This window comes from Camelus dromedarius, chromosome 18 (assembly GCF_036321535.1).
Source record: "Camelus dromedarius isolate mCamDro1 chromosome 18, mCamDro1.pat, whole genome shotgun sequence".
NCBI classification, from domain to species: domain Eukaryota; kingdom Metazoa; phylum Chordata; class Mammalia; order Artiodactyla; family Camelidae; genus Camelus; species Camelus dromedarius.
Genome location: NC_087453.1, coordinates 23,519,046 through 23,533,054, shown reverse-complemented (window position 1 = coordinate 23,533,054; position 14,009 = coordinate 23,519,046). Strand labels below are relative to the sequence as shown.

General features: G+C 52.9%; 1 protein-coding gene across 2 annotated transcripts in view; it reads right to left on the bottom strand.

Annotated features, from left to right (window-relative positions):
- Window positions 1-797: 797 nt before the first annotated feature.
- Window positions 798-14,009, bottom strand: part of LOC105096050 (tyrosine-protein phosphatase non-receptor type substrate 1) — a 43,626-nt gene continuing 30,414 nt past the window's right edge. For both annotated transcript variants that reach the window (XM_064475826.1, XM_064475827.1), the window contains 3 exons: window positions 12,214-12,238; window positions 5,760-5,799; window positions 798-3,308 (listed from right to left, as the gene is read on the bottom strand). In XM_064475826.1, coding sequence (XP_064331896.1) covers window positions 3,054-3,308; window positions 5,760-5,799; window positions 12,214-12,238 — 320 coding nt within the window. In that variant the 3' untranslated portion in view covers window positions 798-3,053. The remainder of the gene's footprint in view (window positions 3,309-5,759; window positions 5,800-12,213; window positions 12,239-14,009) is intronic.

Sequence of the window (14,009 nt, the reverse complement as noted above, 5' to 3'; positions counted from 1 at the left end):
CATATAAGTTACACAACCTCTCTGTGCCTTGTCTATTAAATGAGATCAGTACGATTGTTTACCTGGAAGTTGTGAGGTATAAAGGAGTTAATCAGTATAAAGTGCTGACACGCAGTAAGCATTAACTTTGAATGTTATGTTGACATCATTATACAATTGTCATTAAGATTATTAATATTCTTCTGGAGGGGAAGTAAAGAAGCTAACATTTATTGAGCATTTACTATATACCAGCATGAGGCACGAATCATCTGCAGGGATATTCTAAGACTAGCATTAGTTTCTGCATTTGGTAGAGGAGGACAGTGGGGGTCCAGGAAGGTGACCCACCTGTTCAAGATGCCACAGGTGGTGAGGGGCGACCTGACCACACTGTGCAATGATTAGGGCGGAAGGAAAGACCCAATGATTAATGAATGCCATGTGCCAAGCATGGGGTTCGGCACCTAGGGATCCCTTTAACCCCCACACTAGTTCTGGAGCGCATATGGTCCCCATCGTGTCGATGACCAGCCTGAGTCTCAGAGAGGTGAGTGGTTTGAATCCCGTGGCAGAGCTGGGATTCAAACTCGTTTTTTTTTGTCAGAATTCTGCTCCAGCGGGGGTTTTAGGCTGCCTTACACTGACTCCCTCTGAACCAGGGGAAGCAGTCTTTGTGTCTATAAAACCCAAGAGAGAGAGGACTAAACGCAGGGGTCGCTTTCAAGCCCTGGGGCCCTGGAGAAGCGATCTTCTCCCAGGCTCCTGGGGACGGAGACAAACTCACAGAGACAAGGACACTCAACACCCAAAGGGGCTGTTGTTACCCAGAAATCTTTATTACAAAAATATTTTGCAAGCCAAAAAGTTTAAGTTGCAACTATATACAAAATGGGGCCTGTTTCCTTCCCCGCAGTCTTAAAATAAACTCCCGAAACCACACTCCTTCCGCACTGTTGTTTCGACCTCTTCCTTTTCCTGGGGTTCGATACACAAGGTATGGAAATCTCCAGGCTGCCGGGCTGAAGCTAAACTACGTGACTTCCCTGGCCTCCATCCTTCTTCCCCTTCCAAAATTCAAAATAAAATAAAATGAAAACGGCACCAAGAAAACATTCTTTTAAAATTCTGTGTGCATGTGTGTGCTCACACACGTGTTCTCTGTGGGCAGAAGATAGGGAGACCAAGGTTTACAAACCAACCTTTTGGAATCTGGAAATGGCCCGAGCCAGGTGGCCAGGCCACTGAGCTCCCAGATGCCACAGAGAAACTCTGGCTCGTGGGGCCAAAGCTGCCCACATGGCCTGTTGGCTCAGCTGATTCTTGGATGCAATCATGTAAAACACCAAATCACTGCCCCTCCAGAGAGCTGGGTCTGTGCTGGGCTCCCGGAGTTCCACCTGGAGGACCTGCTGATGGGCAGGATGGCTTAGCGCCTGGCTCTGACAGCCTGAGCCAGGAGTCCCTTGGGCATCAAATGGCTGGGCTCAGGGGGCAGTGAAGATCGGCATCTCAGCTCTGAGTTGAGCAGTCACACATGAACAGGGCTTGCAACATCTGCTTGCCCTGGGCCCAGCCAGGCCCCCACACTGTACTGGAAGGGTGGGGGTCCAAGGGTAATGGGGTCACAGGCTCTGCCCAGCCTCCTGAGACAGAGGGACAGTCTTGACTTCCTGGCTGTTTTCAGTTGATTCCAGTTTGATCCCAGTAAGCTTTGAGAACAGAAATGGAAGAAGCTTCCTCCAGAGATGAGCTCAGAGAGCTGGAATGGGGGAAGGTTGCTAAAAGGCGGGGAAAAACAGCCAGGCACAACTTTCGACCCCGCATGGACCTAAAGTGCTTGTGAGAGATGGAGTTGGGTCTGGCGTCTTTCCTCTCCCCTCTTTGCAGGTGAGCAGACTGAGGCATTAGGTCTCGACCAGGCTGCACGGAGGAGGCAGCCTGGGGAAGCATGGGGCAGGTTCGGATTTACCACCCTGGGGGCTCAGAAGGCAGGAGTACCAGCCACGTGGAGGGAAGGCAAAGTGGCTCCATGCAGCAGCCAGCCTGGAACCTCCTTCCCCGCCCTCAGGGCTTGGGGACTTGGAGGAACTCTATTTCCTTAAGAGAATTCCTCCAGGACAACCAACCATTCGATCTCAGACTGCGCAAGACCCAACCACGTACTTCAACACATGACAAAGAGCCAGGATAACACTGCTGTTGTTTTAAGAAGAAAACAGAACAAAACACCACAGATCAAATTTTCTGACACCTCAGTTTCAAGATTGCACATTTCACATTTCTCAATAATTTACAGGCGTCCACAGCGAGATGTTGTGAGTTAGTGCTAGCTGGAGGAGGCAAGCTCAGGTCTGGAAAGGAGAGGTGGGGCCAAGTGGAGCATCTGGGTCTGGATGACAACGGCTCCTCCAGGAGTCTCGAGGGCTGGGAGGAGGAGGGAGGTTTTGTCCTTCGGTCCTTGGTGGTGGGGAAGTTCCTCAGAGGGTCCTCTCCTCCCCAGGGCTTGTGGCCCGTCAGTCCCGGGATGGGGAGACCAGAACTGATGGCAGCCACCTCACCAAGTCTTGGGATGCGGGTCCCAGTTTTTTCCCCCAACTTCTCCGTGGATGGGCAGTTTGATCTAAAGGGAAAGCTCTTCCCAAAGCCCAGCTGGGTGCTACTGGGAGGAGGAGGAGGTGGCTTTTCTCCCTCCTCACTCTGGAAGATCAGGCTGAGGAGCATCAAGGAGGCAGTCAGGGGTCTCCAAGACCATGACTGAGACCCACGGTTGATGAACAAAGGCATGAGAGTTCTTGCACCCCTAGAGGCTCAAGCCAGTTCCCAGGTCAGTTCCCCGCCTGGTCTGGCAACACCAGCCTCCATGTGTGGCAACACAGGGTGGGAGCACGGCCACCCCGGAAATGCTGGAGAGCCAACTGGGTTGGGGAGACAAGAGCGACCCTTACCCTTAGGTCGCAGGGCCTGTGCCACCCCAACCCTCTGGGAACTGAGCTGGCCGTCCTCATCATGGCTGCCCCACATGGGACAGGAAGGCTCGTGGGGACAGACCCTAGAGATGACCGGGGCCCTGTTCACTTCCTCTGGACCTGGACACTGGCATACTCCGAGTAGGATGGCTCAGGCTTGGGGGCTGGCTGCTTGGGGGCCCGGTTGAGGTGGACCATGTCCAGGTCGGCATAGGTGAGGGTGTCCTCGGACACAGGCGGCTGGCGGGCCTGAATGCTGGCGTACTCCGTGTGGTTATTGGGTTCATCGACCTGTGGGGTGGACTTCCTCCCCTTGGGCAGGTTCAGGTCAGCATAGGTGATGTCATTGTTGTCCTGGATCTAAATGAGATGGAGAGAAGGTCATTCTGGAGCCCCCAGCCTCCCACTTGCCCATCGGTCCCCCTCTGGATGCTTCTGTCTGGTTTGGGCCTTTACTGGCTCAGCCCTGACTCATGCCCCCTCTTCTCTGGCCAAGGTTACTTTGTCTCCAGCCTGGCCCTTCCAATTAGCCTCCTCCTCGCACAGCCTGAAGGCTCTTCCTCAACTTCAGGGTGGTCCCTCGCCCTGCCTCAGTGTCACCCCCACCTGCAGTTCCCTGATGCCCTTCCCCACACTCTTCCCTCTGCCAAGAGCGTCCATCCCTCTTCCTCCTTGTAAGGAAACCCAATCCACCCTGTAGATTTCATCCTAAGCCCCTCCCCTCAGCTGGATCCAGGGTCCATCTCTGTGCTCCGTCAGCCTGTGCTTCTCCATTTCAGCACCTGCTGCCTCGGACTGTGACTGCTTGGTGGTTTGAGTAGATTCGGATCCCCAGTGGATGGGGCCATTCATTTATCAACTCCTTTATTCAACAGATATTCACTAGGCATTTGTCATGATGCAGAAATCAAAGCTGGCACAGGAGAAGCCCAACCAACATTGAATGAATGAAGGAATGAAGGAATGAGTGGCAACTCCAGCCCCATTCAGGGTGAAGCTGGGGACTGGGAGACAGAGCACAGGGGTGTGTGGGAATGGGACCAGCAGTCAGCAGGAGGCAAAGGTTCTGTAGGCAGAAGCGGAGTGTGAATCCTGGTTCTGCTCTCTCTAGCTGAGGGACTTTGGGCAGTTCACTTAGTCTCTCTGGGTCTTGGTTTCCCCATCCGTAGAGTGGGTCTAATAGCATCATCTATCACCAGGGTCACCGTGAGGATGGGATGAGATGGTCTAGGTCAGGCTCTCGGGGCAGAGCCTGGCTCACCCGAGTGTGCACGCGTGATCAGCACATGTTAGCTGTCCTCTACCTCCTGGCAAACCTGAACCGCTCCCACATGCTCGTCCAATCACCCACAACGGCTGCCTGGAAATTACCCATCATGAGCTACACACTCGGCTCCTTCTGTGCCTGGCACCTGTGCTGTACAGGTGGAGGGGAGCTACCAACAACCGTGACTCCCACTTCATGGGCAATAATAATCACAGACCTCAGTCCCCAACGGCTGACGGGTGCGATGCTCTCACATGGATCATGTGACTTCAGCCCTATCACAGCCCTGCTTGGTAGGAATTTTTTACTCCATTTTACAATGAAGAATCTGAGAGCCAGGGAGGTTAAATAATTGCATCAGTCACACAGCTCAAAAAGAGCCGAAGTCTGCTGGCCTCGGAAGCTGTGGTCCGACCACACAGCCTGTCCTGAACTCGCTCATTCACTCAAGTCTCTCTGGGAAACCCACACCAACAGCATTAAACTCCCTGCCGGGCCAGGGCTGGCCCCAGCACTGGAATCCCAGTCAAAGGCCACAAGCGCCCCAAGAGCCTTGTTTGCTGGCCAGGCCTGGCATACAGTAGGTGCTCAGTAAGTCCTGGCTGACTGTAGATTTTGTACAGGTTTCAGTGACCAGCTCTTTGGCCATCATTCTTTCCCTGGAAAGTTTCAAAAAGAACTTTGACTTTGAAATTTCCAGAAGGTAAAATGACTGAGGAGAAGGCCTTCCTGTCCCATGATTGGAAAGGGTCATGTTTTTCTAATTACCACCTGAGCTCGTGCCCAGGGCCGCTGGGGGCCGGGCTGGGCCGGGCCAGGAGAGTCCTGGCCTACAGACATCATGCATTTTAGCAGCCCTGACTCTCCTTCAACAGATTCCATCTAGGACGATGACAACTGCCAGGGAAATGTCAGGGACAGCTGGCATATCCTCATTCCAGGTTCGGGGCAGGGCTGTCTCGTTATAAGACACAGAGAAGCCCTCTGCCTCCGAGGTCTGACAGCGTCAGCCGGTGAGGACAGGGCCAGTGTTCTCGGGAACAGGCCAATCATGCTGCCTGTGGCATCTCCTCAGAGATGTTGAGGCAAAATCGCCAGCTGGAGGGAGTGTGCCCTTGCACCAAGTAATTAATAGCACAAGGTCCTGCCATCAGCAAAGGCAGCGCGGCACTATGTTACTCTGTGTGAGAGCACAGGGCTGCAGGGGTGCTCCCGTGGAGGGACCGGCCCTGGCGAATGCACGGAGGCAGGGCAGCATGATGAGCCCCGAGCCTGACTCAGCACCATTTACACAGAACACATGGCCAACAGTGCCCGCTCTGAGCTGTGCCATGGTTGGCGCTGAGTCAAGGGGGCCAGGCCGGGCTCTCCTGGCTGGAGTGGAAGGAGGAGGACCTCAGGAATGCAAGGATCCTCCGCCCTCAGCACCTCCCCAACCCCACCCCGGGAAGGAGTCTTAATTTAGAACAGGATCTGCAACTCCTGTTGATGCAAGGAAATCACCACCCAGCTTCCCGGGAAGGGCATCTCACTGAGGACTGTACCTGGGTTGTGTCTCTGGTGTTCTTCTCGGGCTCGTGCAACCTAAAAAGGAAACAGACACACAGATAAAAATAGCCTCACTATCTCCAGCGCTCATGCAAATTGGTAAGAATAACATTCAGGTCCCACTTCCTATATGGGTGGAGGACATGGATGAGCGATTCCCAACAGAAATACAACTGCTTATCAAATGTTTGGACAAATGGCTTTTCAGCAATGCACTACCTCTTTTTGTTTACCCTACATTACTGTCAAGATCTATAAAAATGATAATACTCGGTGCTGGGGCAGATGCAGTGAAACTGGCAGGTTCATACACTGCCGAGGGAGGGGCCCACCGGCAAAAGCCTTTCTGGAAGCAGCTCGGCAAAGTCAAAAGCTTGGAAGGTGTCCTCATCTTTTGACTCATAATCACACATTTTTGTGGGGGCTGGGGGGCGAAATTCAAAATATAGAAAAAGCTTTGTGCACAAAGGCATTTACCACAGAATGAGATGAGGGAAGTTGGTTTACATCTTACAGCTCTGTCAATTGGGACTGGTTAAGGAAATTAGGATAGATTTGTAGATAAAGATTTGAAAGGTTTACGAGGAGGGTTGTTTTTTCTTTATTACAAATGATTACATTAAAATGATAAGTGAAAAAGCAAAATTCTCTGTGGGATGATCTCAATTATGGAAAATGTGTGGATAACGCTGGAAAGAAACAGAGTAAAATGCTCACAGCAGTGGTCTTTGGGTGCTATTTTTTCTTCCTTTTAGTTTCCCATGTTTTCTAAATGTTCTATATTGTATACATCAAAGTCTTATCATTAAAAAAAAGAAAAGAGAAGGACCAAGTGTTCCGGTTGATCACAGAAGCTGTTCATGCACCTGATTCTGTAATTGGAGACTGTGGCTTGACTCACTGCAGGGTCACAGCCAAGGTGAGGAGCAAACCAGAGCTGCTGGTTCTGCAGAAGCTGTGTAAATTCTCAAGCCGGCCACTCTGGGGATGTTAGTCTGGATCATGTCAGAAACGAGCAATGGGGCTTGGCAGCGGGGTTATTCATGGATTTGGCATGAACATTTGGCTCAGAAAGCAGTTTGGGGGCATGGCGGGTCCCACGTGGCCCCAGAAACAGAGACATCGTCTGGTGGCGAAGATCACTCAGCTCCATCCACACCCTTCCCGCTTCCAACCTCTCTGGCTCCCCACTGCCTTGGGTTCAAGTTCAATGCCTTGCTCTGCTCGTAAGCCCTGTGTGGTCTGGCTTTAGGTGACTTCCCCAGGCTCATCCGCTCCCCTGCCCTCATTCACCCACTCACCCACCCACCAAACATTTCTCAACAGCTACTTGGTGCAACACACTTTATGGGTCAAGGACAGCCTTGAATGACCCCCTCACCCACTTTCCTTCTTGGTTAACCTTTGTGTATCCTTCAGCTATGGACTCAACTATGGTGTCACCTCCTGAGAAGGTGTCTCTCAGTGCTGGGCTGGCTAGGCTGCCCCTCCATGGAAACTTCAAACCTCCATGCGTATCTTGCCTTCTGGTTTGTGTGTCTGTCTGTCTGCCATGCCTCCTCACCACATGGGCACAGGTGGTCCAAAGTGACTTGGAATGCATGCCCGCCGGGCTGCCCCAGGGCCTTTGCACACTCACTTCTCCTTGCCTTTTCATCTGATTCACTCTTTCTCTTCTCTCAGAGCCTGTTTCAAATAGTCCTTTCTTGGGGACACCTCCACTGAACCCCAAACTCCATTCTCAGAAAACTGGGCTCCTTTCTTTCAGATTAATTATCACAGACCAGAAGCAGTTACCCATTTTTCCACGTCTGTCTCTCCTCCTATCTCTCCTGTCTCAGCGAATAGCACTTCCGTTACTCATCACTGTGCTCAAGCTAAGGAAGTGGGAACCATCTCTGATTCTCCTTCCTCCTTCTTTACCACCCACTGCAAGGCTTGCTGACTCTGCCTCCAAAATACATATCAAACCCCTCCAGTCTGTCATCTCCACCATCCCAGGTTTTAGATCCCCGAAGGGCCTTCCCTCGGGTGTCTCTGCTCTATCCCTGCCCCTTGGCACTCCATCCTCCACGTGTAAAATGCATAAGTGATGTCGCATCATTTTTCTGCTTAAAACTCTCAACTCCTTCCCACCACACAGTGAAATCCATCTCCGTGTCCTGACTGGCCCAGCCCAAGGGATCTGCCCGCCGAATGTCCTAGTCCTCCGCCTCTCTCCCCCGGCTCACTGCACTCCAGCTGCCCACGGCTCCTCCACGTTCCATGAACATGTCCAGCTGCTCCTGCCTCAGGGTCTTGGCGCCGGCCCTTCCCCCCGCCTGGTCCACTCTTGCCCCTGATGTCCCCAAGGCTCTCATTCCTCAGCTACATTCTAAATGTCACCCCCTCAGACAGCCTTCCCTGACTGCGCAACACACCCCCTCCCTGCTCTGCTCCGTGCCTGCCTTTGTTTTATTTAACCAGCACCTGCGGCACATTGCGTATTAACCTCCCAGCTTGTTTGGTAAATGCCTCCCAATGGACCACAGCCTCCACACGGGCAGACTTGGCCTGTCTCATTCACCACTGGAGTGCTGACATCTCATAATGGGCCAGTGCATCGTCAGCCTACCATGAATGTTTGTTGAATAAATGAGTGAATGAACATCTCTCCCATCAGATCAAAAGTGCCAGGAGACCAGGCCTAGAGTCTTTTTTGCTCCTCTTTGTAATCCTTCAGCTTAAGGCCTGGCACTGAGCTATGCTCAGTCTAGATGAATAAGTGAAAGGATGAGGAAAGCCTTAAATATTCCAAGAATAAACGCAGTGAACGTCTGACGAGTGAACAAATGGCCGATCGAATGAACCTCGGTGCCCAATTAAGGGAGCAGAGACACATTTTTCTCTATCTAAGCTGCAGAAGATTACAATGTTCTGCCCAAACATTCCTAACCCAGGGAGTTGGAAATAGCCAGCCCCCTCACTGGCCCTGCAGCCTGACAGGCCCTTGAGTTCAAAGTGGTGGCATCTCCACCCTGGCACCCTCCCGGGGTGCTGGGTTGTTAGCCACAGTAACGTCCTCTGGAAAGCGTCTGATCCCAGGCAGCCGAGCCGACGCCGGCAGCTGCATGAGAAACCACCGCCGTTGCCGCTCACTAGCTATGACTTTGGTTTAGAGATGAAAGGGAGCAAGTGATCTCACGGCTCCCTCGGTAGGCTCAGGCTGGAAAAATAAAAAACAGGCGGAAAACGGTTGGCTTCTCTGGGGAAGGAGAAACAGGCAGCAGGAGGCACTGGATCAGTGACGAAGAGCCTCAGCTTCAGTGTGAGAGAAATCGGGGCTGAGCTGCAGTTCAGCGCTTAGTAAATGCGGTGGAATCTCGGGAAGGTCACCCGACTTCTCTGAGCCTCGTGTCCCTGACCACACACAGGGACAATAATCCCTGTAGGGCGGGGGTTCTCAAAGTCTGGCTCAGAAACGGCAGCATCAGCACCACCTGAGAACTTGTCAGAAACAACAAATTCTGCAGCAGAAACTTGGGGGTGGGGCCAGTAACCCGCGTTTTAACAAGCCCTCCAGGGGATTCTGCTACACGCGCAGGTTTGAGAACCGCTGTTGAATTAAATTGGGATAATAGTAAATCATAGGGGTTTTGCGATAATTAAATCACCAACAAGCTAAAATAGCATAGATCTGCGCCTGGAACACTCCGAATGCTCAATAAATGTTAGCTGCAGATGCTGTCTCATTATTACCGACACGGCCCTTTTCTTCCAGAAATGTATTGTCTAATTGAAGAGATAAGACATGCAAAAAATAATGACAACAAGAAAAACAAAACAACAAAACAGAGAGATTCGTCCATATTCGGGGCTGTGAAGCCACTGACGGGGCGAGGTTTGGGGATCCAGAGAAGTTAGAGACCAGGGACTGCTGCGGTCATCTGGGATGGCATTCATTCCCTCATTCGTTTGTTCATTCAACAAAACTTTACTGAGCACCTGTTCCAGTCCAGGCCCAGCGCCAAGTTCAGCAGCTCTTAGTGGTGACCGTGAGGGAAGTGGACTCTGCTTTCAAGAGGGTTGGGTTATACTATGGGGATCAGGGCAGAGACAGCTTCAACACATTGGGGTGTCAATGCAGGGGCACCAGGAGAGCTCGCAGGAGGGGCCTCTGCCCCTGGAGGAGGCAACACCCTCGCTGAGCCCAGAAGGAGGAGCAGGAGGTAACCAGGTGAAAGGAGGGGTGCCCGCCCTAGCGACCATGACGCACAACTGCAGGGGGAGCTGCTGTTCAGGGCCTGTGATTGCCACCCCCTGGAGTTGTGCAGCCCCTGGGTGGTACAGGAGCAGGGGTGGGGAGGGCACCTCAGGGAGAGAGGCCAGGGCACAAGAGCGAGGAGGAGAGCAAGGATGCAGAGGGAAGGAGGGGGTGCAGGGGCGCAGCATGGCTGAGTCACGGAACACAAGCATGGGGAGTGACCGGAAGTGAAACTGTCAAGCCTGCAGGGCCAGACCATGAGGGACTGGAGGGCCCCAGGAGGCATCTGGGCTATCTCGAGAGCCACAGGGAGCTGCTGAGGGCTTTTAGGTACAGGATCAAAGTCGGGTTTTGCCTTTGGAAAAGCATGTACTTGGTGTGGGAAGTGTGACAGGTGAAGGCACGTTTCCCTGGGGGCAGTGAAAAGTCTGATTTGGCTGGATTGGTGGCTCTGCTTGTTCAGGGGAAGGGGAGGCTGGAGGTTGGCCAGGGCTCAGAAAAGGAGGCCACCCGTGGAGGTCAGATCAGAAAGCGGGGCTTTCTCCTATGGGTACCACAGACTCCACTGCTGGGCAGGAGGGACGCACAGGGCTTCCCAGGGCCCCTCAGACGGTTAGATGCTCCTGCTATGTGCAACCACCATGCCAAGCATTTCCCCATCACTACACCCATCACCTGCTGCCCCCAACACAGGACATAGCACCACCATGCCCCTAACCTTGGGCTTGTCCTTGACCCTGCAACCCATTGGCAAATCCTCTTAGCTCTGCCTCCAAAAAAATATCCAGAATCTGATCATTTCTAAGCACTTCCCATCACCCTGGTCCAGGCCACCATCATCTGCTTGGACAATCACAGCAGCCTCCTCTTTAGCCTCTCTGCCTCCACCCTCACCTCCTATAACTTGGCTCCCACACAGTGGTCAGGGTGATACTTTTAAAACAAAGTCAGATCATCTCCCTCCTATGCCTCCTCATCCAACTGGGAATAAACTCCTGAGTCCAAATAGCCACAGGTCATACATAGACCACTGGCTTCCACTCCAGGTCATCAGTCAGAATTGCTTTGCAATTCTGAAATCCACAAAGCTCTAAAACAAAATCAAAAGATTTGCAAAAACCCATTTGGTTGCAAAACCTGACCTGAATCCACATGAAGCTATTTACAGTTTGTATTTATTGGCCTCAGTGAGGATGTGCACGTTTCCACGCAGGCACGTTCACGTGGTAGATGATGGGGCACTGCCTCTACTCTGCTGGGGGTGCACGCTGAGGGGGGTCCCCAAAGCAGAAAAGTCAGGGTTAGTAACTCATCCGCTGCATGGGCTTCACTCAGTGACCGTGGGCCTGCGCCTCCTGATCTCATCCCTTCCCTCCCCCTCGTTCCTTCTGCCCCACTGCTCCCCGATCCTCCTGGCACTTCCCACCTCGAGCCTTCACCTCACCTGCTCTCCCCCCCAGCACGCACCCCCTCACAGCTCCCCAGCTTCAGGTCTCTGTTCATGTCCCCTCTTCAGCGGAAGCCTCTCCCCTGCTGCCCCCCAACCCCCAGCCTCCACCCCCTCGATGTATCTGATTTGTCACCACTTGACAGGACTCGCCGTATTGTTTCACCTCCACACTCACTGCCTGCTTCTCTCACCGGTGTCTGAGCCTCATGAGGGCCCAGACTGACTCCTGTTCACTGCTGTATCCTCAGCACTCAGAACAGAGCTGGTGCCCAGGAGGGACTCGGCAGAAGTCACCGAGAGCATGAATCAACAAACTAATGTACCGCCTACGATGTGATGTCACTGCCTTAGCCTCTGACCAGGGCACAGGCTTCAGAAGGGCCAAGATGCTTCTACCCATCCACCCCAGCATTCCCAGGGCCACCTGTGCCAGGGCACTCAATAAATCCTTAACGAATGAAGGAAAGAGCAAAGTAGACAACATGGAATGGGGGGGGGGGGCGCGGCACGTGCAGGGTCTCAGTGTCTATGGACAGCGGGCAAGAAGTCAGCGCCGTCGTGTGCTGAAACCCCCTCCCTTGAGACAGTCATTAAAGACGGACCTGACGCTAGGAGCTTACAAAGGGAAGAAATGGAAAGGCTGACCGGCACAGGGTGAGGGTCAGTGGGTGTGGATTATTCTTCGCAGTTTTGGGGGGAGCTGTCCAACAACCAAGTAGTAACTGCAAAAGCACCCCTAGCACAGTGATGCCCTTACCTTGTAGAAGAAGTGGAGCCCTTGGCTGAAAGAGAAAAGAAACAAAAGCCAGTCATTTAACCTAGAAACACAGTTTTGTCATATAACTTTGTTTTTGCAGGGTTGTGGCGGGGAGAAGTTTGCCTGCAGGGATATTGGGAGGGATGGTTGAAATCACATCCTCCCAACCACAGGAAACCCCATGCCCACCCCGGGGTGGGGGTGGGGGTGTCCATTATCCTCTGTGGAGGAAGATCAGTGAGCTGGGTCTTCCTGCTTCCCCACCTCTGGGAGTTGCCAAAGGTCAGATCCCAAAAAAGCAGCCTTCGGCCTGGGAGAGGCCAACTGCCCCACCGCTGTCTGAGCCTCACTTCCATCCACCACACACCTTACCTGAAACCCTTCAGCAAGCCTGGGTCCCCATCAGGGCCCTTCACTGCTGGAGAACAGGCTCTAACAGGACTACTAGGTGGGAGCAAGAGTGAATCCCACTTCTGACACCAACTCACTTGCTGTGTGAGCCTGGGTGGCTCGTTTCACCTCTCTGAGCTTGGATTTCAGTGCTCTAACTCACAGGGTTGGGCTGGACATTCATTTGCATCCCACCACTTTCCAAAAAAGGATTTTGGGAGGAAAGAAAAGGTCCATCTGGCTCAGAGATTTTAGGCCTGTGATATGGGGCATCCCACAGAGAAGCCACTGGGGTTCAGCCACCATTTGACTCTCATTTTGCTGTAAAATTGTAATTAAAAAGCAACAAGCACTGGCGAATGTGCTCTGCACCACATTTTAACAGGCTGGAGGCTGCCACGATGCAAGAATGCTTACTGCCAGATGAATGCTTGGTGCCCGGGCAGTACTGGAGTTTTAGGTGAGTGGTACCAGTTAGCAAGCCTGAAGCTCAGCATCTAACATTTGAATGCAGGCTGATGGGCTGTCAAGTGCTGGGACACAAGTCATCACACAGAACCCAATGGTGGGACAGTGATCACCCCTATTTTACACCGAAGACACTGGATGACTCCATCAGGTCACAGAGCTGGTAAGAGACAGAGTTGAAATTAGGATATTTCACTGCAAGTACTAAGGTAGAGGATGAACAGTCCCCTCCAGGGACCAATGAGGGAGAAGAGGTGTCTCACTGGGGGGAGGGGATGTGCAGAGCGGTCTCAAACATGGCCCCTGGAGAACCACTGCCCAGGTTTGAATCCTAGCCTCCACACCCACCAGTTGGGAGGCCCTAAGCAAGTTTTACAACTTCCTCATGCCTCAGTTTTCTCATCTGTGAAGTGGGGTCAGGTCTGTGGTGAGAACGGTGTCGGGCACATCAGAAGAGCCAGGTGAGTGCTAGTTGTCACTGTCACTAGAGCCTACGTTTGTGAGATGGCCTCTGCACACAAGCAGACCCACCACTTGGGGTGGCCTTCACCGGCGTCTGAAGCTCTTCAACCCCCAATTCCTCCTCCAGAACACAAATTGCCGATGCCTCTGCCCACACTAATGAGCTCACATGTGCCAGAGCCTGACGTGGTGCCCAGGGGTGAGGCTCCAAAGGGAGCTGGGGTTTCACTGACACTATGGATGCTCCATCGAAGGGCTGGCTCGTCACCCTTGGTGAGCAAGGGATCCTGCCTCCCCACCGAAGGAGAAGTCCTTCCTGTGTCGGCAGGGGTGCTCTAGGAACATTAGGGAAACCACATAGTAGGCAGAATCTTGTCCAGATTCCAGAGCTGTGGGGCCTGACAGCAGCCCTCCTGGACGGGAGCTTAAAGCTCAGTCCTTCCAGCCAGCCCAGCAGGGAGGGAAACTCGAGGGGC